Source organism: Aedes albopictus, chromosome 2, assembly GCF_035046485.1.
Source record: "Aedes albopictus strain Foshan chromosome 2, AalbF5, whole genome shotgun sequence".
NCBI classification, from domain to species: Eukaryota; Metazoa; Arthropoda; class Insecta; order Diptera; family Culicidae; genus Aedes; species Aedes albopictus.
Genome location: NC_085137.1, coordinates 125544446 through 125569048, shown reverse-complemented (window position 1 = coordinate 125569048; position 24603 = coordinate 125544446). Strand labels below are relative to the sequence as shown.

Below are 24603 nucleotides of genomic sequence, written 5' to 3'. Positions count from 1 at the left end.
TGCCAACCATCCTAACTGCCCCAAAACGGCGTCCTCGACAACGTGCTCCGTCCGGGGTGTAGTTGGAGATTATGGATGACTGCGTCCATAGTTCTCTGAACTCTGGCAACTTTGCCAGCCGAATCATTCAGCAAGGTAAACGAGCTGGTGGCAAAATTTTCCATCTCTAGTAAGCGGGCTAAGCATGCAGGTGCACTTGCATTGGATTGGAACTAACACAAAAATTCGCTGAATCATCCGGTTACATCTCATTCGCGCCGCTCTAACTAGATAGGATAGATGCATTCGCTTGGATATTGAAATTACGAATCAAGTTGTTTTAATTATTTGCATGACTGTGATAAAATTAAGCTAAAGCTTGCGTTACATAACCGGATCTATTGTGAAGAACTATGATTGGAACTAGATATTTGTATGTTGTAGCTCTTAGTATCTAACTGTATTCATCACTGTGTGTCTGTTTAGAATAAAAGTATAAATTTTAATCGAAATTTGTGTTTTACTGTCCAAACGGGTGTGATATCTATCAAATGATCATCGATTCTTTTTGTTTCTTTTTTATTCACTAATAATGTATATTCTCCGAATCTCATTAAATTAGGCAGCACACTCGATTTCCCTTAGTATGGCTTCCGATCCCGGGTGTTTCCGTTTGATGTGATTCACCAGCAGTCGCCGGTAACTGTAGTCGGCGTTACATTTCGAACACACGAACGGTCGGTCCGTTGTATGCACTCGGATGTGATTCTCGCACTGGGAGCTTTTCGTAAAGGTCATCGGACAGTGCGAACACTTGAACCTTTTCTCCGTATTGTGCGTGTGCATATGTCGGTTGAGACCATGGCTGAAAGAAAAGATAAAGTATGTAATAATCGCATGATGAATAGTGATGTTTTTCATACTATACAACATGTGATATGTGTTGGAACGGGGTTGATGATTCAATAATAATAGTTCTAGAAGATTTTTTAAAGCATTGGAATTATTAATTTAAAAAAATAGCCTCGTAGCCGTGCGGTTAGGGTCACCAAGCTTATAATCGCACCATGCTATGAGGTGAGGGTTCGATTCCCACTTCGGGCGTCGAAACTTTTCGAGAAAATAGTTTCTTCCCCGTTTCCACTGGTGCATGCTCCGTTGTCCGTTGTCTAATGTTAAGTTTAAAACAGTCTGTGCAGCCGAAAGCTGAAGACGTTGTCCGTGTCCTTTATAAAATATGAACCCTCTATGATTCCATTTTAATTATCATCCACGAATCCGTTTTAAGAGATAATTCTAAGAAATTCTAAATAATGCAATGCTTTGAGCACTCCCCGTATCACATTGTTGCCACCGTTTTAAATTCAACCATCCATGTCGTCCGCAGAGCACACAAATTGGCCGACAATTGTACACCGGCTGTTGAGCCCGGCTCGTCACAACTTCCAGAGCGATGTTGGAGAGTAGGGATGAGAGTCCCTCGCCGTCCCTGGCGAGATCTGGAACAACTGGATAATTCACAAGAAATCCTTACGCAGTTATGCACAATGTTCATCGTTGCTATGATCAGTCTGCTGGTCAGCTTCCCAGCGTGGCTGTTTATGTCTTTGATTTCCCACAGCTCTGGGCGGTCTATAATGTCGTATGCCGCCTTGATACCGATGAACAGGTGATGCGTTGAAACCTGGTTATCACCTGTTAGCACTGTATTGTTGGATAATTTGCCGTCGTATAATGAAGTATTGTATTGTGGGATGTTATCAAGCAGGCTTCGTTGACGGCCGGTCGACAGCGTACCATGTCGACCGGCCGTCAACGAAGCCTGCTTAATAACATCCCACAAATTCATTCGATTTTGGTGACAAATTAGCCTATAGGCCAATTCAGATTTCCCCCAATTGTAGAGGCGCTTGGTGAGATAAGGAGAAAATCGTTTGTTTACATAAAAAGATCAATTTTTTGTCGTCAAATTTTACTCATTTTTTGCTCTAGAAGTTTCTATTTTCCATTTGCAATGGCTTCCATTATCATCATTCTTGATGCACACTAGTATGGGACAAACATCAAATTCCCGCTCCAGTTGACTTGTTTGATTCCATTTAGGTCCCATATGAACTGTATGAAAGTTTTCATAGGATTTACTATGAGAAAAGTAACACTTTCAGATAGAAAATCCTGTAGCTGCTGCCTTGGCTGCTGCTGTTTCTGGGGGTGGTGATGCCTCCCGCCACCCCATGCCAAGCCCCATGCATCAATGGCAGCAGCAGTGCTGCTAATAAAACAAAACAAAAAGCCATTCGTTGGATCACTAATCGGTAATAAATCAATAACTTTTTCCACAAGCTTCCAATCGTTTTGCGGTCTTCGAAGGAAAGTTTCATAAATGTTATTTCTACAAGAAGCGTTGATGGATTTGAATTAAGGAGACAAAAGGCGACCACTGGGATTTTTTGTTTGAAAGTGTAAATTTTCCCATAGTAAATCCTATGCAAACTTTGGCGACAAGCGGGACAAGCGTGTCCCATACTAATGCCCACGCCGACAGATACCGGATTGGCCAATTAACAAAAAATCCGGAAGATCGCCCGCCGGAGTCATAGCAAGAGCTCCTGAAATTTATCACATAAATTGTTCGTAAGTACCTACCGGATCATAGCGCATCTGAAAGAGAATTAAATTGTCTTTCCAAAAAGTGCTCGTTTGTTTCTCTACGATGCGGAATTCGATACGAAAAAGTGAAAAACGTGCACTTTGTCTATGCTGCGCCATGACACTTTTTGGCGGAGTCACGTTTTTCGTAGGGTTCTCATTCGTGCCACCAGATGCGGAGGGATCGTTAGCTCCCGTCAAATTTGCCTATATCGAGCTCGAACATAGTTCTTTTAATTTTCATAAGTCGGCTATCCAACTTTTTCGCCTGCAAAGTTACCGCGATAATTAACAGAAGCCAAATAACAAAAAAATGCCGGCAACGGAATTTGAACCTAGACCATCAAAGCTGCAGTCGGTGATGACGGCAATAGGCTTATTTTATGAAAGCTAAGGATCCCTCATCTGATGGCAGGAATAAGAATCTCATGAAAAGAGTGACTCCGTCAAAAAATACATGGCGCAGCATATGCAAAGTACACTTTTTTCACTTTTTCTTATCGAATTCTGCAACGTAATGAACCAAATGAGCACTTTTTGGACAAAAAAAATAATTCTCTTTCAGAAGCGCTAAGATTCGGTAGGTACTTACGAACAATTCAGTAACAAATTTTGAAAACGACGTATAATCAATGGTGTAGCATTGATTATACGTCGTTTTCAAAATTTGGTAATGAATTTATGTGTTTAAATTGAAGAGCTCTTGCTATGCCTCCGGCGGGAAATCTCCCGGATTTTTTGTTTGCTGGCCAATCCTATGTCCGTCGGCATGGGCATCGGGAATGATGATATTAGAAGCCATCGCAAATGGAAAATAGCAACTTCTAGAGCAAAAAATGAGTAAAATTTGACGATAAAAAATTGACTTTTTATGTAAACAAACGATTTTCTCCTTATCTCACCAAGCGCCTCTAAAATGAGGGGTCATCCGAATAAGCCTATATGAGTAAATTCTAAAGACAAGAAATTGTTTTTTTTTTGTGTAAACAAACGATTTTCCCCTTATCTCACTCAACGCCTCTACAATGAGGGACCATTCGAATTCTTCTACAGGGTTTTCATTCCTACCACCAGATGCGGAGGAATCGTTAGCTTCGGTCAAATAAACCTATCGCAGAAAGCAAACCAGTCAACTTTTCATTGCTGATGATAATCCATTTTCGGCGCTGCGGAACGGGGTCTGATGTGCGAGAGAGTTTTCTATAATCGCGATCATGATCGATAATTTCATTCCCTGCTTTTTGATGACGGAAAGTTTTGGGTGTACATAGCTTGGCCATTATCAGGTAGTAGTCAAAGTCGATGATCTTGAAGTCGTGGCCTGGGCAGGTCGAATTCGAGCTGCGTGTAAAATGCATCTTTACCATCATTACTGATTCCGTTGTGGGGGCTGATCAAATTGGTTATGCTGAAACTGAAGAATCGACACGAGCTGTTCCCACCTTGCATGTGTTTCCGCAGCTCTGGTACCGTTCACACCATAAATTCTGTCCAACACACTTCCTGCAGCGTTACGGTGCGCAACCCATGCGCTTTCAGTAGATCGGCGAGTATGCGGGTGCTCCCGATCAACTTGAGATATCGGCATTCGGAAGTTTGCAAAATCTGGCAGGATACAATGGACAGGGTATGTTGTGAGAATGCCGGACAACAACCCTGCATAGCTGGTGTTCGCAAGAGATCCGGAAGGTGCAATAAAACCTGGAGGGTAGCGTGCAAGATAGGCGGACCAGGTGCAAAATAATCTAGCAAATGTGGAACGCGGCCGAGGATGGAGGACTACAGCCACGAACGTGGCGAGGAATTGTTGATTCAGTTTTATTATTATTAGTTGTTATGTAATGCTATATAAATGAATTGAATTAATGGAACAATATCAGCAAGAGTCTCTAAAGAATTCCATTCAGATATGATTGGAGGAATTCTAAGAAGATTTCTCTAAAGTTTTCTCCAAAAATTCTTCTTGGAATTCCTGCAAGTTTCTCTAGAAATTTCTCCAAGGATTCCTTCAGAGTTCTTGGAATTCCTCCTGGAATACCTGCCAGGATTCTTCTTGTTAGATCTCAAGAAATTTCACTATGGATTCCGCCAAGATTTCCTCTTGACATTCCTCCGCGGACGTCGTCTAGATTTTTTTAGGAATTACACTAGGAATGCCTGCTAGGATTTCAGTAGAAGTTCCTTCTGTGGCGCTTTTCAAAGGACTCCTCCAAGCAATTCCTTTTGGATTTGCTTCAAGAATTCCGGCGGGGTGTCCTTCTAGATTTCATCATGTGTGGTTCCTACAGAGATATCCCAAGAATTCCATTTGGGGTTCATCAACGAATTCCTCTAGCATTTTATGCTGGGATGCTGGTAGTTTCTTCACGGTTTCCTTCAGAAATTCATGGAGAGCTTTTTTTTCAGGGATTCCTTCGGAATTTGCCTAGGGATTCTTCTATGAAGTCCTCTTTTTGATATTTCTTTGGTAATTTTTGTAGCGATTGTTTCAGGAATGTTGCTGGAATTTCTCCAAGAATCTGTAATGGCTCTCGAGAGAAATAATAAATGGCAGAAACACCACTTTGAGAAATCCAAGTAAGAATTCCTAGAGATCATGACCAGTGCCGGATTTAGGCTTCTGGGGGCCCGGGGCAAACTTTATAAAGTGGGCCCCTAAAAACAAAATTTTGAATATGCCAACTATAAAAATAAAAATAAATATATTTGATTTTTAACTTGTAATAAGGTAAGTTGGAAAAGTGAGTATCAATAAACTGCGCGCCAATTGTCATTAGACAAAATGGCTAATATACTACATTTTTTAAATATAATGAGATGAAAACCCAAGCCATACTAATCCAGAGCCATGTAGTTTCATTGAAATTAGCACATACATTTGATGTTATTATGGTATAAAAACGTTGATTGTTTTCAGTTTCAAGCGCTGTCTTGTAAAGATAGTGACAAAAACGAAAAAAAAAAATCAAGATATTTTCAGAAAATTAGGCTGTTAGAGATCATTGAACATTAAAACAGAGATTAAGAAGCGTCGAATAGATGAAAATAAGGTTTGAAGTTGAAAAACACCTTCGCATTTTTTCCTACCACGTAGGGAACTTGTTAACTTCCTAAGCATGTGGCTCCCATTTTCATCTTACGAAAAACAAAGGATTCAATCCTGTTTGTTTTGTTTCTCATTTTTGTATTTTTTTTGTTGGAAGTGAGCACGCAAGAACGGAATCAATCGGTGCCGTAATCGCTTGTTTTTGAATAGGATGAATATGGGAGCGTGAGATTATTGATGGCACTCATACCCTACTATAATCGAAATAGCAAAATATGTTTGCACCAAACATTATGAAACATAGGGTTTTGATATAAAATTATCAAAAATTATGAAACTTTTCAAGTGAAAATTTAGGTTATGAAATAATCTGAATGCTTTAAAAGAACCCATTTATAAAAGCTCTACTGCCCATAACTGCATATTTGCAACATTTGCAATTTTTGTCAATATTAAGTTAATACCGGGGCTCATCTTCAAATCATCAGTACTTTCAACTACCCAAACAAACTTTACAAGTTTGTTTTTCAAAATGTGAAAAAAATACCAAGTCGTTTTGTCTCATTATCAAATATTCACGAATGTAACTGCATAACAGTCACACTGGGAATACACACTGGGCTCATAGCGTACCACCAATCATATTTTACTCTAATATTTTTTTAAACTATTCGCCCAAGAAGAGCTGTGGAAAATTCCCCTGATAAAAATTCCCAATAAAATCACCATAAACTACCATTGAATAATGATAAATTTGACTTTTCAACAACAAATTATATTGTGTACGTATTTTCCTGCTGAAAATGGTGTATTGGAACTACAATACGTGTACAATAAAATCAATGGCACTAGAGATTTCAATAATAAAAACACCCTAAGTTGAATGGTAGTTGACTTGATTTTTTTCCAGAAAATTTGGATTTTTTTTATGGTAAAGATACATAACAACCCCCATTTTCTATTGTAAAAGTGACATTTACAATACATGCTATGGTTGAAAACCATAAGATCTGTTGTTACTCTATCGTTTTAAACAATTGAATTAATGGTAAGTACCATTCAATTCAACGTGTTGTAACAATCCATTCTGTTGTATCTCTATCATCTTTTTTATCAGGGTCCATTGCAAAATGATTAACTTCGAATATTTGCCAATATTTTGAAATTTTGATCCTTTTCAATACTAGTGCAAGTTGCAAACTTTGAGCTCAATTTTCTCCAATGCCTACTTTTGTCGAATGTGACTGTTATGCAGTTATGGGCAGTCTTGGACATCTATAAAATTTAATCGTCTGTTGAAGTGCATTTTATATAATTTTGTTGACCAAAATATATAGTGCTTCAGGATTCTTGAGGGGCCCCCTAAACGGGGGGCCGGGGCATTTGCCCCCTTTGCCCCCCCCCCTTAAATCCGGGCCTGATCATGACCCATGATCCATGATCCATGATCCATCATGATCCAACCATGCATGGTTGGAATTCCTGAAGGAGTTTTGAAGGAATTCCTAAAGAATTTTTAAAAGGTAATCCCAGAGATATTCCTGCAGAAATCATTGGAAAAATCTCTAGAGGAACCACAGAATGAATTACATGAGGGATTCTATCATGACTCCTGAACTTCCTTAAGGAACCCTTGGAGCAATCTGCGGAGTAAAACAAAGAGGAATTCTTGGAGGAATCCATGGACAAATTTCTTGAGAGTTGAACCTTGCATACCTGGAGTAATTTCGAGGGTAATTTCTGGAGTAATTATTAAAGGAGCACTGGAAATCTCGTTGATACAGATAAAAAAAGAGAAGCACTGGAAAATAAAGGCAAAAATTTTTGAAAAAAAAATTCTGGTAAAATTAATGGATTTAAAGAAATTGCTGAACAAATCACATGAGGTGCTTCCCACTTGCTGGAGGAATCCATAGAGGAATCTTTTCAGGAGTTTCTTCAGAAATCAGGCATAGCCGAAGGAATTTCAAGATGAATTCTAGGAGAAATCTTTAGAAAAAACTTCTTGGGATTCCTCCAGGAATGTCTGATTAGATTTCTCCTATGAAATTGTATTTCTCCAAAGATTCCTTTAGGAGCCTCTCTTGGAATACCAATACCAAGAATACCTTTAATGATTTCTGCAGGAATTCTCGTTTTTGCATCTGGGATTTTTCCATCAATTGCTCATGGGAGTCTTGCAATAATTCCTGGAGAATTACCAACAGGAATCGCCTGATGAATCCCAGCAAGACTTTCTAGTAGATTCAACCAAAAATATCTGTATAAATCCTAGCAAGAATTCTTAAAGGGATCTCAACTAGATTTCCAATATTATGAACATTTTTGGAAGAATTTTTGTAGAAATTTCTGAAGGAATCATAGCAAAAAAAAAAATCTTGAGGAATTTCACTTATGATTTTAGTTTTAGCTCACATTGTCTCGTGGAAAAAATAGCTCATGGCATGCCCTTGAATTTATTGTGCAACCCTTGTAATTGAGCATGATTGAAAAATTATTCAACGATAAACTTCAAAATAATCATGTCAATACGCAACTTCACAAGGTAGGGTATGTGTGCCATCAGTACTCCCACGCTCCCATATTCATCCTATTCGAAAACAAGCGAATACGGCACCGATTCATTCCGTTCTTTTTGTTTTCATGGGTGCTCACTAAACGTTTAACAAAAAATACAAAAATAAGAAACAAAACAAACAGCGCTTCAATTCTTTGTTTTTCGTAGGATGGAAATGGGAGCCACATGCTTAAGAAGGGAACCAATACCCTATATTGTTTATTGAAAAGTGTAATTTGGATAAAACGAGTTTCCATGCTTTATTTATTGTTTTTTTTTCTTTGGAGTGACAGTAGGGACGGCTAAGACCGGTCACGATCCACCACGCCATGTTTTTTTGTCTATACATTCCATGTAAATTATATGACACCTCATAACAATCCATTTGGAAGAGTCGTCAAATGATTCAAAGTGTAAAACCCTTGCCTTAAAAGAACCCCGCTGTGTTTCTCTGGAGCTGACCCACTGAAACGGGTTCGTCGCTTTTTACCCGTTGAAGTCTTCCATGAAAAATTTCTAACAACTCCGGGCGTGCGTTGCGCTATGCGCATACCATTATAACTACAATTTATCAGATGCATTCACTTCAAAATAGGAGACAATTCGGCTAAGCTACAAAAACTTACGTGGTTCGGAACTTCTTGTCACACTCCGTGCACGCCTTGTCCCGCAGTTGGTGCGTCGCAAACTGGTGATGGTACAGGGCAAGGTTCGAGTTAAAGATCTTGTCACATTCCTGGCACGGAAATCGCCCATCGGTGTGCTTGTATCCGAGGTGCCGTTTCAGCTTGTGCTTGCAGTGGAAGGCAGATTTGCAGCCCACTCGGGGACAAACGTACGGTTTGACGCCATTATGCATGTTCAGATGCCCGGGCAGTAACGTCTTGTGGACCATTTTCCCACACATCTCGCACGTCAGCAAAGCCGAAGTATACTCACGCCTGTAGCTGCGTTTGACCATGCGTTTCTTACTTTCGGGTTGGCTGTCAGTCTTGGCGGTTTCCACCTCAGTTTGGTGTATCACGGGATCTTCGTAAATATTACCATCACTACCAATGTAGCCATTTATCACGATTAGCAAGTTCCCATTAGTCATTTCACTATCTTCATCCACGATAATGTTTGTGGTTTCAGGAATGGTATTTTCATTATTAGTGTTATTATTACTGTCACTATTGAGAATAAAATCGCTTTGATTTAGAATTTCGTTTGCAATTTTGTCTATTTCGTTATCACTACTACTGGTGCAACTGTTTTGCAAATCACTTATCAAGTCATCAGTCGATATTTCACCGAAGATTAAACTGTCCTCGATGTAGTCCGAGTATTGTATGTCATCCCCTAGTAAATTCGCTGTACATGAATCACTGTTCTCCTCCTGTTCGCGTCGATTGTCTTCGATCTCCTTTCGTAGCATTTCCTGAATGGTATGGCAGTTTTCTTTGAATTCGAAGAAATCTTTCACTCTGTAGTAGCAGTCGTCGCAAATATCCAGCGGAAGCAGCTCGTTTGGGACATCCAACTGTGGAAGTGTAACATAAAATGAATTGACACATAAGTTGTAGTGTGGAATAAATTTGTCAGAAATGTCCTCTTACTTTGATTTGAATGCAGTCTTCTACCATCACCTGGATGGTTTCATCAGCCATCGATTGGTTGAGGTTGCTGGCCTCCATACAGAGGCGACAGATGTCCATTGCCATTGCTCTGGAAGGAAAAGGATCATAAGAATAAAAAAAGGATACGTCATGGGCGTAGCCAGAAGGGGGCCAGGGGGCCGTGTCCCCCCCTGGCCGCCAGATTTTTTTTTAATTCGGGTCATCTCAAGATTATCAATATTTAAGAGTTCAAGAAAAAATCTAAAGAAATAAACCATTCAAATAATTTAGGATTACATCCACAATTATCAAACTTGGTTTCCACAAAAACCACAAGAAATTCGTCCAAGTACCTATATCTCTACGAGTACCACTTCAATCTTATCATAGAACTTTACACCTTAATAGCAAGCTTGGTTGAATGGCTGAATTTTGTGATTCAAATTCAAAAATACAAAAACAACATGTCTAATTCTCCGGATATGCCGCAAACCAGTTCCGCTTCTTCTTCTTCTTTATGGCTCTACGTCCCCACTGGAACTTGGCCTGCCTCGCTTCAACTTAGTGTTCTTTGAGCACTTCAACAGTTGTTCGATCTCGCCCCGTCGTCGCCGTCATCACTGGCTGCTACGAGGCTATCCAAGTGCGTGCAGAAGTAGAGGCATTCAAAGCGATGCCCATTGTTTCCTTCAACGCACCGCACAATCCAGCGTGCAGCTTCTCTGCTTTGGTGCCAATCCACAAGCGCACCAAACTGCAGAAAGTAGCCCGCGTGGGGAATCAAATATTAAATTTTATACTCTTTGTCTATCCGTACTGTGCGCCTATAAAAGGCGCACCCGAACCCAATGTAATTAGAATTGTAAGTGAAGATCACTCCCGAGCAGGCGTGTGCCTCTCGGGGGCAAATAAAATCCTAAGTTTGGAAATAAGTTGTTTTCGTCGTCGCCTGGATTCCTCCTCTCATCTTCCACACAACGTTGGGTCCGAACCCGGACGAAACAACAGTCATTAACAGAAGGGCTTTCTTTGCCTGCCTTTGCATGACTTTGTATATTGTAAGGATAGCACAATGATACATTATGCTCAGGAAGTCGAGAAAATTTTCCCGACTGGAACGGGAATCGAATCCGCCGTCTCCAAATTGGCGATGCATAAGCTTAACCACTAGGCTAACTGGAGACCCGGACCAGTTCCGGTAGGGTAAGACAAGGATTTTCTAGAACCATACGTTGCTATAGAGTGTAGTAGCTAGAAATTCTCAAATTTTCACTTGTATTTTTTATGAATTGTTCAGGTATTTATTCAGGAACTTCTCCAAGAATGTTCTCGTCGTAAATTCTTCGATGGACGTCTTGCGAAGGAGGATCTGTGGACCCTTCGCAGAGTGCGGAACTGGAGACACATAGCCATGGACCGAGTAGAATGGAGACGGCTACTATGTACGGCGCTCATGGCTTAGTCTGACCCGAAAGGAAAGTACGTCTTGCAGAGATACAACAGTGATTGTTTCAGGGCATGTATCAAGAAATGCTTCAGGAATTCATCGCATGATTCCTTTTGAAATTTATATAGATACAACATAACTTCCTTCAGGGATTCCATCATGGATTCCTACAGAGATTTCTTCTAGAATTCCTGTAGGGATTTCACAAGGCATTCCTTCGGGAATTTCCACTGGGATATTTTTAGAGACTCCTCCAGTAATTGTTCCAGTGTTTGTTTTTAGGATTCCTTCAGGAATTTCACCAGAGGGTTTACTGCAGGTTATTCACTTATTTCTCCATATTTTTTTCATGAATTCCGTTAGAGATTGCTCCATTGAAAATATTTCTGTAGGAATTTCTTCCAAGATTTTTTTTACAAAATTTTACCAGAATTTTTTTTTTAAATTAATTTAGTAATTCCTTAAATAATTTGCACAAAAAATTGTGTAGCAGCCCATCCAAGGGTTCCTTTAGTAATTCGTCCAGGAATTACTGCAGACATGGATTCTATCAGATTTTTTTTCTAGGTATTCCTACAGAAGTTCTTCGTTAAGAAAGCTCTCCTAGGATTTTCTTGTGGCTTCCTGATCGTGCGACCAGTGTCTTTCACCAAGCATTTAGTCGCATCGTGCAAGGGAGCGTTGGTACGATTCCCGCCGCAGATGCCAGGAAAAGTTTTCGGATATGCCACTGGGCGTTGCATGCTAGTCCGTTGTCTAGTGTCGTGCTTTCTTCAAAAAGCGAAAAGCTCACTGGAAGCATTAAACGTGTCCGTGTCTTTTGGGAATTTCTCATGGTATTGCTTCCGAAATTCCTCAAGGAATTCCTATAGGAGTACCTCCAAGTATTTATTCTAGAATTCCTCCAGAGATTCACTCGAGAATTCCTTGGTGTTGTCCACAAATTACGTAATGATCTAGGGGGGGGGGGGGGGCTAAGCGTCGAAAAATGTCGATTTTAGCGTTACATAATTAATGGATGCTGCCCTTCTGCATTTTTCAGGAACAACTTCAGGGATTATTAAAAAAAATCCTCCAAGGATTCTCATAGGAACTTTTCTTGGGATTTCTTCAAGAATTTCTCCTGGAATTCTTTCAAGAACGCCACCAGGACTTCCTCCAGGAACTGTTTCGAGATGCGCTTAGGAATTCCTCTTGGGATTGCTTCCGGGATATCTCATGTTTTTTTTTATTCAGGAATTCCTCCAGAGATTTCTTAAGGAACTGCTATTGAGATGCCTAGAAGAGTTCCTTCACGAACTCTTTTTAGACTTCCTCCAGGATTTCTCCAAGAATTTCTTCTGTGATTTCTTTAGTTCCTCCTCCTGGGTATTCTTTAGAAACTTCTCTCGGGATTCCCTCATGAATTCTTTCTGGGATTCATCCAAAAATTCCTCCAGGGATTCCTCCAAGAATAACTCTAGGAACTCTAGCAAGAATTTAAGAATTCTTCCAGTCCTCTGAGAATTCTTGGAGGGATTCCTCTGAAAAATCTTCCAGGAATTCCAATAAAGATTCCTTCACAAGCCCTTCTAGAGATCCAGAAATATCTTCAAAGGTTCCTCCTGGAATTTCTCTACTGAATCTTCAAGTAAATCCTCCAGGGATTTCTTTATGGATTCCTCTTGTAATTCCAGCTGGGATTTTTCCAGGAACCCTCCAGGGATTTCTCCAAGAATTTCTCCAGGAGTTTCTCCAATAATTACTGTAAGAATTCCTCCGAGAATTTATGCAAGGATTCCTCCAGGAGTTCCTATAGAAATTCCTCCATGAATTTCCCTACAGATTCTTGTAGAAATTCCTTCAGTAATTCCTCTAGGGAATCCTTTACAGATTGCGCTAAGGATTCCCCCAGGAATACCTCTAGGCATTCATCCAAAAGTTTCTCCAGGGATTTCTATTTGGATTTATGTATGGATTCTCTGGGACTTCTCTAGCCTTGCCTCCAAGCATTCCACCAGGGGGCTGTTCATACACCACGTAGACCAAATTTTGGCCATCTCAGACCCCCCTCCCCCCTCGTAGACTTTTGTCCATACAAAAATTTTGAAATTTGTATGGAGCGTAGACTTTGGTCAGACCCCCCCCCCCCCCCAAATTCTACGTCGTTTATGAATGGTCCCCAGGGAATCTTTCAGAAACCTCTCCAGGAATTAATTAAGAAATTCTTCCAGGAATTTCATTAGAAATTTCTACATTAATTTCTTCAGGTATTTCTCTAGTAAATTCTCCAAGAAATTTTCCAGGGATTCCTTCAGAAATTTCCTCAGGAATTCCTCTCGGAATTTATCCAGAAACCCTCCCAAAAATTCCTCCAAGTATCTGGAGCTCCAAGATCTCCTCCAGAGGTTCCTCCAGGAATTCCGTGTGCTGCTGAAGTGCTGACTGCACTCCGCACAAGAGAGCAAAGATTCCGGCCTGATATACGGTGCAGTATCATCCAAATGAATAAGACTGATTTCGTGGAACATGTCCTATATTGAAAATTAAAAGCAATTGTAAGATCACTTGGAGCAAGGGCAACTTTGTCCCAATTCATAAAAACTGGAAACAACGAGGTGTGTGTTGAACTGCGGTTCACAGGAGTTTCCTCTAGTAAACCGAGTACCCATAGGCGGTAAGTGCAAGAAAGTGCTTCTTGTTTGAGATGAATGTGTAGTGAGGCAACGCCAAAGAGAACTTCGAGCGCTGCTGTGGGAATTGAAGAGATCGCTCCAGACATCGCTATTAAGCACATCCTTTGGAGATGGCCTAATTTTGATTGGATCATTCTCACTTCGCCCTTCTGCCATCACACAAGACATCCATAGGCCAATATTGGACGAACAACAGTTGTGTAAATCCATTTGATATACTTGGGTTCTAGACCCCAAGTTGTATATAACAAAGGTTCGCCGAAGGTTGCCCGGAGGCCATATAAGCTTTCTTGATTCTGAACTCAGTATGAGGAGTCCAGGAAAGCTTCGAATCAATAATGACTCCAACGTATTTTACCTGTTCAGTCACATTGATTTCAGACTCAAAGAGACGCAAAAGTCGAACTCCATTACGGTTACGCTTTTCCGTGAAAAGAACAATAAATGTTTTACTCGGATTTACCGAAAGGCCATATTGGCGACACCAACCCTTAGCTACCTGAAGAGCGTTTTGCATCAGGACAAAAAGGCTGCTGATGCACATACCGATTAACAATGTTGGGTAGTCGTCGTCAAAACCGTAAGTAGGAAAACCGCTATTATTGAGTTGCCTCAAAAGCGTATCTGCTACGAGATTCCACAAAAGTGGTGGCAAGACTCCCCCTTGGGGGCATCCACAAACACTCAATTTCCTAATCGCCACATGACACAATGTCGAGAAAAGATGTCGGTTTTCGAGCATTTGGTGAATCCAATTGCAAATCATTGGGGATATACCATGACCCCGAGCGAATTCCAATATGGCGTCGAAAGGCGTGTTGTCAAAGGCTTGAATGTGCGGAGTAACGTTCAATGAATTGATGTTACAGCACATATGAAATTATGCAATTTTCAATACTTATTATAGTTATTTAGGTATACATCAATTAAGGAGAGCTACATACTGACCGGAATACGTATTAACAACCGACTACTACACAGTCACCCTGAACTTATAATACACTTGCGCTATCAAAATGACCCTCATTAACGAAGCCATCTCATTCTATGTACTGGAGAACGTAGGAAGATAATATATTTGATACAACTACCCAGTTTACGGTAGGTAATAGCTGCCGCACACCTCGCCCATTAATTACAAGGGGTGACACTGCTCGTGTGACTGGCAAATTTATCTGCTCGGAATTATTCGATGGAAAACTTTTCAATGGACATAAAGATAACTTAGGTCATATGTTAGCTACTATAAAACTTTCTTGATTGAATACACCGTACAGGGTCGAGCGTATACCTGTTTGCACATTGTTGAAAAAAAAAATGGTGCAACCGTTACGTTGAATCAATCCTGGTGGAGATTGATTAGGAACCGTTCTAAGCCACATGCCCTTTTGAGAGGAAGCTCCAAGGCGATCAATAATGTCAGTACCAAAAACATGATCGATAAGAATCGGAAAACGAGAAAGAAAAATATTCCTGAGTAGTAAGAAAACCCCTAACAATTCTACCTAACAACACCACCTCACGTTTTGCAACGTTGCTCGACGACGGTACGACGTAGCATTTCAATTTGAAACAACTCTGCAAGTACAGGCCAAAGCAAGGATGCTGATTGACATGTGGGCAATGGACTTACTCATTCAGAGAAACTGCACTCACTGCACCAACCGCATCAACCTTACTACTACCTACGTGGGTTAATGTGTTTTAACTCAACACTGAATTCTTAACTAATGACCAGCAATCGATCGGAAATACTTTCGCATGGTTGCTTGAGCCGGAGTCATCATCACATGGCGTCGTCGGTTGTTAACTCCTTGTAGCAACGCTACCATGCATGAATGTTATTTGTTTGTATTAAACAGCTTTGGAGTCTACACTTCTTTTGCGAGCTTGTCCGTGTAGAATTTTCTATATACGCCCGATGGGACAGGATTTACAGTTACCCTAGTGGTTAAGGCTATGGAACGCCAATCCAGAGACGGCGGGTTCGATTCCCGTTCCGGTCGGGAAATTTTTCTCGGCTCTCAGGGCATAGTGTATCGTTGTACTTGCCTCAAAATATACAAATTCATGCAATGGTAGGCAAAAAAGCCCTTCAATTAATAACTGTGGAAATGCTCAAAGAACACTAAGTTGAAAGTATAAAGTAGCTGTTCAAAATAGAGTTTGTGTAAATGAGCGATTTGAGACGGCTCGACGAAAAATTGTTGGAGGCGGGGCTGGGAGTGAAACTCATGACCATCACCTTACAAAGTGAACGTGTAATGTTCGAAACTGGGAGGCCCACTTAATCCTCGAGCGATCGTGCTATTGTATTTTGTACATCACGTTGAAAAAATCTCGCTTTTTGTACTCAGCATTAACGTGATGCTGACGGTGGTGGCCAACCGTGCGGAAGGTTAAATGACTTTTTCCAGATTTAAAAATTATTATATTTTATTAAAGACACTCACCAGAGATTTAAAAATTGAACAAGTGCGAGTAGAATAGATCATAATAGAATTTAAAAATTGAACAAAAGCAATAAATTGTCACTTATAGCTGGTCGTATGGTCCATTATTGGTGCAAATTTGAGCATAATTAGGCTATTCTACATGAAGTTTGAGTGATCTTAGTAAAATACAATACAATAATACAAAATTCCAAAAAAATGTATTATTATCTGATAGTCATTTTTCAACTGTTATATCTTCGAATGGGCGGAATGAAATAAAATTTTGTACATTCGTTACTGATATAAATAATGAACTTTGAAAAACGTGTGTTTAAATTTTAACACCTAAAACAACAAATTTGAACTAAAGGTATTGATAAACTACTAGTAGAGTTCAACTCACAGTAAAAAAATGAATTTTTTTTATGCACTTTACTAGAAGTAAATATAACCAGCGACCACCACCTAACACAACTATAAATCTAAGACTAAAAGGTAATATTTTAAACAGTGCTATCATGATAAAACCAGAGCTTGAGTAACCAAGGTTCACAAATTTCAGGGCCCCTAGTTGCAAAAGCACTTATCCTAAGGGTCGTGAGTTTAAATACCACCTGAGCTGTGAATTCTTTTCTCAAGTGACATTTTAAGTTTTGTTTGGCACTATAAGAGATTTTCGTGACCAACTAATCTAATCTAATCTAATCTAATCTAATACAAACGCAGCCAGTACGAGAAAGCATCCTGGAAAGTAATCAGGTTAGATTAGACCCAATTACTTTTCTTGTCAGTATTGAGGCTTGCAGCATATCAATAATATGGTGCAAGCGTCAAAGCGGCCAGGCCTACTGCGTTGTATTTACCGCGAAGATGATTCTTCGAATTGTCTCGAGTTTAAACGATTGTTTTCCGTCGAAGCAATTCTAGAATCTGCAGGGGAGGAGGGATGCGTGGACATACCGTACCAAACGCTCCAAATATGTGTTAAATATGGTTGAGAAATATAGGCATATGTAAAGAATGATACTGAATGATATATGGTGAATATTGGAAAGCTCTCACCCATTTAGCTTGTGCGGTCCGAGGTTATTCTTGATGATCCCCGTGATTCTGAATTTCCCATCTGCGTCTGCCGAACAATTGGTAGCGGTAGAGGCACACGACAATACGCACGACAATCGCGAGAACAACGACGAGTTTCGGCACTTTTGGCTTTTCCCGGTCCCGAAATAATCGAAAACGAAACTATTGTACTCTCCGGAGCACGTAGTAAGAGCTGTCACGCCACGAGCGGAATCGCGGAAAAAGTGCATCGGAGAAAACTTTTTATTAGCGCACACTTTCATTATTGCAATCAATACCTTTAGCACTTTCTACCTTAAAACATGGACTGGTGTCGATATTTTCAAAACTTGAGGCGTATCACCCGCCGTATCACTCACAAATCTTCTCAAAATCAATCATTCACACATTCTCACCCGCGGAAGAGCCATCCGGATGGCGTAGCACCGGCCAAATCGTCGCGAAAAAAAAACTTTCGAGCGCGAACGAAACCACGACAAGCAGAGCAAAACCCTATAAGAGATTTTCGTGACCAACTTTATAAAACTTGCAATAAAACTGATTCATCCATCAAAACCTATTGATAACCTCTTCCGGCATCTTCCGGCTAAGTGGACCACTCTCCGAGAGGTTTTGCAAATCGTATTAAGAGTAGCAATAAAACTGTTTCAAAACCTAGGTGATTTTTTCCATACTCGAAAAGAGGTTGATTGTTGTTGTTTTTTCCAACAAAAACTATGACAACCCAAGATGCAGTGAAGCTTTTTCAATGGCACGTAAAGTTCAGGAGACGACATCATTTGCAAGTAGAAAAGCGACATTTCAAAGTAATATTTCAGTAGCTATTGTGTTACTAGGATAATGTGCATTAAAATTTATCGTGAATATTGGGGTTGCATAAACATAAAATAAATGCGCTTCGAAATTAATCAATATTATCATTTTGGAATAAATAACTCAATTTGTTGTTTTGTAAAACTATCTCGAACTACAAGAAAACTCAGCTGAGAGAGTTCATTTATGTGAGCATCCTATGCAAATGGCGGCAAATTATCAATTTATTGCTAATTTAAGCATAATTAATTATTTTCCATTCGCGTAATTCTATCTATCTAATTCTTCAATATGGCGACGACCATAATTAGCGAAAATAAAACGAAAGCAAGTTTACTTTTATGATGACCGCAATAAACCTAGCAATGTCGTATTTTCTGCTTTTTGTCGTTACTAATCGAACGGATTGCCATCTGTTGAGAGTTTGAACAGTTGTGGTTTATTGTGGTATGCCAGAAGAATTACTTATCGGAGAGTTTTATTTACTTTTAAAATCTAGCTTTATGGATATTTTCAAGTATACTATAAAACATTTCGTCAATGGTTTCAATGAAAGTAGTCATAAGAATGTGAGTTTTAATTATTGCTGTAATAAAACCCGAAAAAAATTGAACAAAACCAATCAGCAATAGAACTGTTACTTGGGTTTCGCAATAATTTCACTAATAATTTATTCAACTGTGCGTATGTACTTTGAGTTGATTGCAAAACATTACACAGCGCAACATTTTTTTGCCTCAAGAGCAAACTTATGTGTCTCCGAAGGATTATGGGCCGCTGAATCCAAATCCGCTCTCAGATTTGCTCCAACACGTCACAATTTTGAGCTATACCTCAATTTATAGGGCAAAATATGCGATTTTGGGTTTTTTTTGACTGCAAGCCATTAAGCATAGACATATTTTTTTAAGCAATCAAAAGGTTAATTGGTCAATTAACATCTAAATTAAAGACTCATGCAAAATATTTCGTTTTACTCAATCAAATTTGATAGATTTAAGCATTTTATGTTAGTATGAAAACTTGCATGCAACTTTTGGAGGGTGACTTGTATGGGAAATATAGTACCTAACATAAATCGCTTAAAACTATCAAATTCGATTTGGTAAAACGAAATATTTTGCATGAGTCGTTAATTTAGATGTTAATTGACCAATTAACCTTTTGATTGCTTAAAAAAATATTTCCATGCTTAATGGTTTGCAGTCAAAAAAGCCCAAAATCGTATATTTTGCCCTATAAATTGAGGTGTAGCTCAAAATTGTGACGTGCTGGAGCAAATCTGAGCCCGGATTCGGATTCAGCGGCCCAAAATCTGTCAGAGACACATAAGTTTGCTCTTGAGACAGACCAAAAATTAATTTTTGTTACGCTGTGTTATTTGACTACATGGATAGGTTTACCGAAGACTTTTCACTTACACCGTGTCCAATAAGTTCTCATACAAAATCAAATTGAATTCATTTCTCATCTGTAATTAGAATTTTCAAAGTAAGTTTATTTATTGAAAGGCCAACTAACATTGATCAAATACAGCATATGTTTTTGAATTAATTGTCCTTTATCCTTCTCTGCTGATCGCTTATGTGTCGTAAGTCGATTTCAGCTGGCACGCATACCATTTCATTGGTATTTCGTCTCATTTTAACAGGTGAAGGTTTTAGGTTGAAACAAATTAGGTTCCTGTCCTCACCATTGCTAGTAGCAACTATGGCCAGAAGAGAAAAAAATATAACATTTTGTATTGGTGAAGTACGAAGCTGTTTTATGTTGTACAAAATAAAACGTACATTAAACAAAAATGTCCATTTACCTGTTTTAATGAAATTTGTTGTGTTAAAGAAGCATGGCTGCATATTATCTTGTTGATTCACATTATTCTTACTTCTAAAACATGCTTGTGTCCCTATTGTGGTAAATTTTGTTCAAAATTTAGGTTTTATGATTTTTATCTTTAATATAACGGTCATTTTCAAGGAAATCAGCCCAAGTTGAGCTTACTTGGAAATTTCTTACCATATCATCACTAAAATTGCTTAAATTTAACCTTAGTATATCCATTTGATACAATACTGGGGATAAAAACTCAAAATTCAACCTTATGGACTCTATTTAGCTACCGTAGAATGAAGAACTTTTCGAACATTTTTCTTGCGTGCCGGAGCAAACGGATTTCAGAAAACGGAAGCGTACTGCTAGGCTTCTAAAAACAAACATAAAATATCGTTATTCTAAACCTTATGCTTTATTGAATCAGTATTATGTGGCCCTTCAATACATGCATTCATTTTGAAAATATGAATAACAGATGTGAAATAAAATTATAATTTTTAAATTTGTATTTTGTATGAGAACTTATTGGACACGGTGTAAATCAGCTCTCTTGGGAGTTGCTCAAGAAATTTAAAAAAATATTATTCTTGAAACTCAGAAATTCCTCCAGAGATTCCAGAGATGTTTGGTTCGATATTACACAGACAGGCTCACTGAACGTGCACTATTTACGTCATCACGTTGCGCATAGCGTAACATCTTAGAAGAGTTTAGGGATTCTAATGAAAATTTTCTCAAGGATTGCTACATAAGTTCATGCTTGTTTTGCTCATGCTAATGTATTTCCATAAATATTGTTGGTTTTTTTTCAAAAGTTTCTCTTTGATATTTCTCTGAAAATTCTTCTATTAATTTCTCTAGGGGTTTCTTCAAGAATTCCTCCAAACTTTTTTTCAAAAAAATGCGACTTCAGGATTTTTTTTGTCGAAGATTAGGAGATTCTTTAAAAAATTGCTCTTACTCTAAGGTTTTTCTTCAAAAATGCAGAAATGTTTCCGGTAACTTTTCAAAAATTATTGCCTGAATTTCTCCCAAGGTTTCTTTATGTATTACTTAATTTATTCAAGGATTTTCTCGAGCACTTACTTTGAAATTCCTCTGTAAATTTCCAGGAAAATCTTCTGGGAGTTTTTCCAGGAGTTTCTCCAATATATCCATCAGATATTCTTTCAGGCATTACTTTGAATCTATTCAGATTTAAACCTTACTACAGCTACAGGGATTTTTCACATTTTTTTTTCAAAGGTTTTCTCATTAATTCTTAGCATTAGTTATGGGTTTTTTTCAAAATATTTTTTATAGATATTTGGAGGAAACGCTCCAGTAAACCCCCTGTAATGTCCCTGAAAACTCCCTAGAAGGCTCCTGAAACCCTTCTGCAACTTGCTTGAAACCCAATGAAATACCCTGAAATCCCAGAAATCCTGGAAGCCCTTTAAAACTCTTGAAGCACTCCTGTATGCGCAGTTGCCTTAAGGCCCATAGTTCGCCCATTTGTCCCTTTCCTCTCGTAAATGTTTTTAAGAGACTGCTCTCTTCCTAAAACCCCGGAAGGACCACTATAGGATAATTTAAGCCAGACTTCAAATGATTATTTGATGCGAAATATAGGGTGTTTTTGTACGGTTTTTGAGTACAATTTGTAAAAAAGACATAAGACCTGTAGCGCAATCGTTGACAAAGACAATTTATTTAGGATATCGTACTGTTTTCATGATCAGAGCTATTTTCAGTTTATAAGGGGTCCACTACTGCTTAAAATACCTTTCCTGCGTTTTCTTAATATGTACTGCATAACATAAAAAAAGTTGCATAATTTCAATCTACATAAAAAAGAAGTTATTTTTGCAACAAGTTTAGAAAAGATGTTTTTTTTCTACACGAATCGTTCATTTATCCAACGAGGCTTGCCGAGTATAAATACAGTGCATATGTTGTATGTGTAATTTTACCTAATATTCTCAAAATTCCTAAAGCTTGATTTATTTTTCAGCCTCAATCTTTATCAATTCTTTAGAACTCTCAAAAGGCTTGCTCTCAGATTCGCTGCATACCTATACTGTTGTTGCACAACCGTTTAAATTTTCCACTACCCGTTCGCCCGTTTAAACGTGGAACTTACCAGAGGAAAAATTGCAAGAGCAAGTGTTACACTTGTTCTCGAAAGTAGTTTTTTTTTTCGAACTGAGAACACCTCTCCTTCACACCTCACCACCAACCGGCCAACAGGTACCTAGTGAGTCACAATTACACACCGCAGGCAGACCCAGAGACACACTGCGCCACTAAAGACAGACGTTTTCTAGCACCCCGCGCCGACGACGACAACGACAACTGGTTCAGAACGGAGAGGGCCAGATTGGGTGAAGTGCGCGTCAATTGGCAATCAGCCGGATGGTGAAAATAATAATTTTCTCAGATTAATGACCACTCAGTACTACACGTTTTTATTTCACTCGGATGAAACTTGCTCCTAGACAGACGTCTCTCCAGAATGTTCAATGGCTCGTGTGAGCTTGCGCGCGAAAATGATTTATCCACGTGAATGCACCCACCAAGGCAGGCAATGTGGTCGTTGGTCGTCCCTATTATCAACTTATTGCTGGAACTGGCTACGGCAACGAGTGGTTCTTTTTCGCAATCCTAATCGACGATTGATCGACTGCGGTTTTATTATAGTGTATGGACAGGCACTTGATAAACAATCATTTGTAGATATTTTTCCTGAAAACGCTTTTCTGACTCTGGTACGATCGATTTTTTCCCCTGATATGCATTATATCACACTTTTTTTATAGCTGAACTTCAACAAGCGGTTTCAAGCAACATTTTAAAACCAATTAGACGTGAGAACGTTCTGAAGACTGTCATAAAACCTTATATTGGTTTCGTGATGATCTATGAACGTCCTTAAACCTATTGGACTTACTTATGTTACTTGAGTAGTTTTGGAATTATTTATTGAAGTTCTCGATTTTTCTTCAACACTATTAAAAAATCAGTTGCGTGACAGCTTTTTTTTCACTCCTAAAGTAACTTTTTATCAATTACATATTGCCTTTATACAACTTACTTGCTTTTAACCAAATCAACACTAATAGTAAAACAGGAAAGGTCTATTGATGCCGCAATTTCCACTGTACGAATCCTTCCACTTTATTAATATTCATCACTGACTGCCGTCAATCGGTTCACGTGCAACAGTCATTAGAACATATCCAACCATAACAATTCCAAAGCACTTTTTTTCCTCACACATTGCTCCACAACACAACCGTATTTTTCTGCAATCGAGCCTTCGTGAAAACCGCCGTTAGTGGTTTGAAAGGGAAATGATAACGAGCCCAAGTGCGGACGATCGACGCGCGCGCGCCTTCTGCATTACGCACCGTCGTCGTCGTTGTACGATCACTACTGACTTGATACCTGGGTTGGTACCCTATGGGCGGCAAGCAAACTCACTGACCGAACTAAAGGGAGGTAGGACCGAAGTAGGTAAGTTGTGCGCACGCAACGAAAGGCTTCCTTTTACTGGTAATGCGATCACGCGAGAAGCTCCATCGTCCAGCGTGCTGCACCACCGCGATACCGTTCGGTGGTGTTAGTTTGAGTGTGAAAATAAAGGATAACAGTACAAACAAGAGAAAATATTTACTTTCTTCAGAGAAGATGTTCTCCACATCCATACTTTTCTTATAGTGGACAATATAGTTTGTGACTGGTTCACTAGGTGGCGTAAACAATGATGCAAAGATTGCATATTGTCACGATATATGAGCTTCATTTTCAATGCGAAATCCCTGGAATCTTGACAATGGTTAATAATTTATAGTTCATTTCTTCGGCAGAGTTGTTAATCAATACATACAAAAGTCGATGTATGTACCTATGATTGTATGTTATATGCTTGTATCTTTACTGGTACAGTCGAGTCTCTTATTAAACGAATTCCTATTAAACGGACTCCTATTAAACGAACTCCTACTAGACAGGGGTGAGCGTTATAGGAGACTAAGAGCTTATGGGATTTCGGCATTTTGGGGGTGTGGCCTATTATCTCGGGTGTGTTAAGAGTTAACGCAATACTTTCTTCGGCAAAGTTTTAGGGCTTGATAAGATCTACCATTTAGAACTTTGGTTCATATGATTAGTTGGCAATTTGGCCGCTAGAGGGACCATCAACAATTTGATGCTAAATTGCACTACAGGAACCATAGGATTTAAGAAACATCATTGGGGCTTATATGGAGCCTGTTGATTAGACAAATAAATAGAAAATAGTCTAAATAGAAATAGTCTCATATCAGGTTGTCAAGCAAACGTTACGATATGCGACAGCTCAAGACCCTGATCATTTGGAAGGATAGTGTCTTCGGGAAAGTTGTTGGGTATGCCAACAACTTACTGACGATGAGTTGCGAAGTTCGAAATTCCTCCACTGGGCGGCGCTAGTGAGCAAGTAAATTTTCAAAACCTCATATCTCAGAA

The 24603-nt window shown here is 39.2% G+C and overlaps 2 protein-coding genes across 6 annotated transcripts in view; one reads left to right on the top strand and one right to left on the bottom strand.

Moving 5' to 3' along the window:
• The window catches only part of LOC109417759 (sodium/hydrogen exchanger 7), a 47541-nt gene extending 47056 nt beyond the window's left edge, over positions 1-485 (top strand). For all 4 annotated transcript variants that reach the window (XM_029853252.2, XM_029853254.2, XM_029853251.2 and 1 more), the window contains one exon: positions 63-485. In XM_029853252.2, coding sequence (XP_029709112.1) covers positions 63-170 — 108 coding nt within the window. In that variant the 3' untranslated portion in view covers positions 171-485. The remainder of the gene's footprint in view (positions 1-62) is intronic.
• On the bottom strand, positions 456-23664 carry LOC115255267 (zinc finger and SCAN domain-containing protein 31). 2 transcript variants are annotated; one of them, XM_029853221.2, is made up of 4 exons: positions 23189-23664; positions 9830-9938; positions 8858-9753; positions 456-844 (listed from the first exon to the last, which is right to left on the bottom strand). In XM_029853221.2, exons 2-4 carry the CDS (start codon positions 9932-9934, stop codon positions 598-600), a joined length of 1248 nt encoding a protein of 415 aa, XP_029709081.2. In that variant the 5' UTR covers positions 9935-9938; positions 23189-23664; the 3' UTR covers positions 456-597. The 2 variants fall into 2 exon arrangements, with proteins under 2 accessions (XP_029709081.2, XP_029709082.2); XM_029853222.2 differs by lacking the exon at positions 23189-23664 and adding an exon at positions 22238-23170.
• Positions 23665-24603: the final 939 nt, after the last annotated feature.

What these genes read in the sequence shown, in the direction of transcription:
- LOC115255267 (XM_029853221.2), bottom strand. Translation starts at nt 9,934, where the DNA reads ATGGCAATGGACATCTGTCGCCTCTGTATGGAGGCCAGCAACCTCAAC. An exon ending in AAGACTGCATTCAAATCAAA is followed by an intron (nt 9,754 to 9,829) that starts GTAAGAGGACAT and finishes ACACTTCCACAG; the next exon opens with TTGGATGTCCCAAACGAGCT. An exon ending in GACAAGAAGTTCCGAACCAC is followed by an intron (nt 845 to 8,857) that starts GTAAGTTTTTGT and finishes CTTTTCTTTCAG; the next exon opens with CCATGGTCTCAACCGACATA.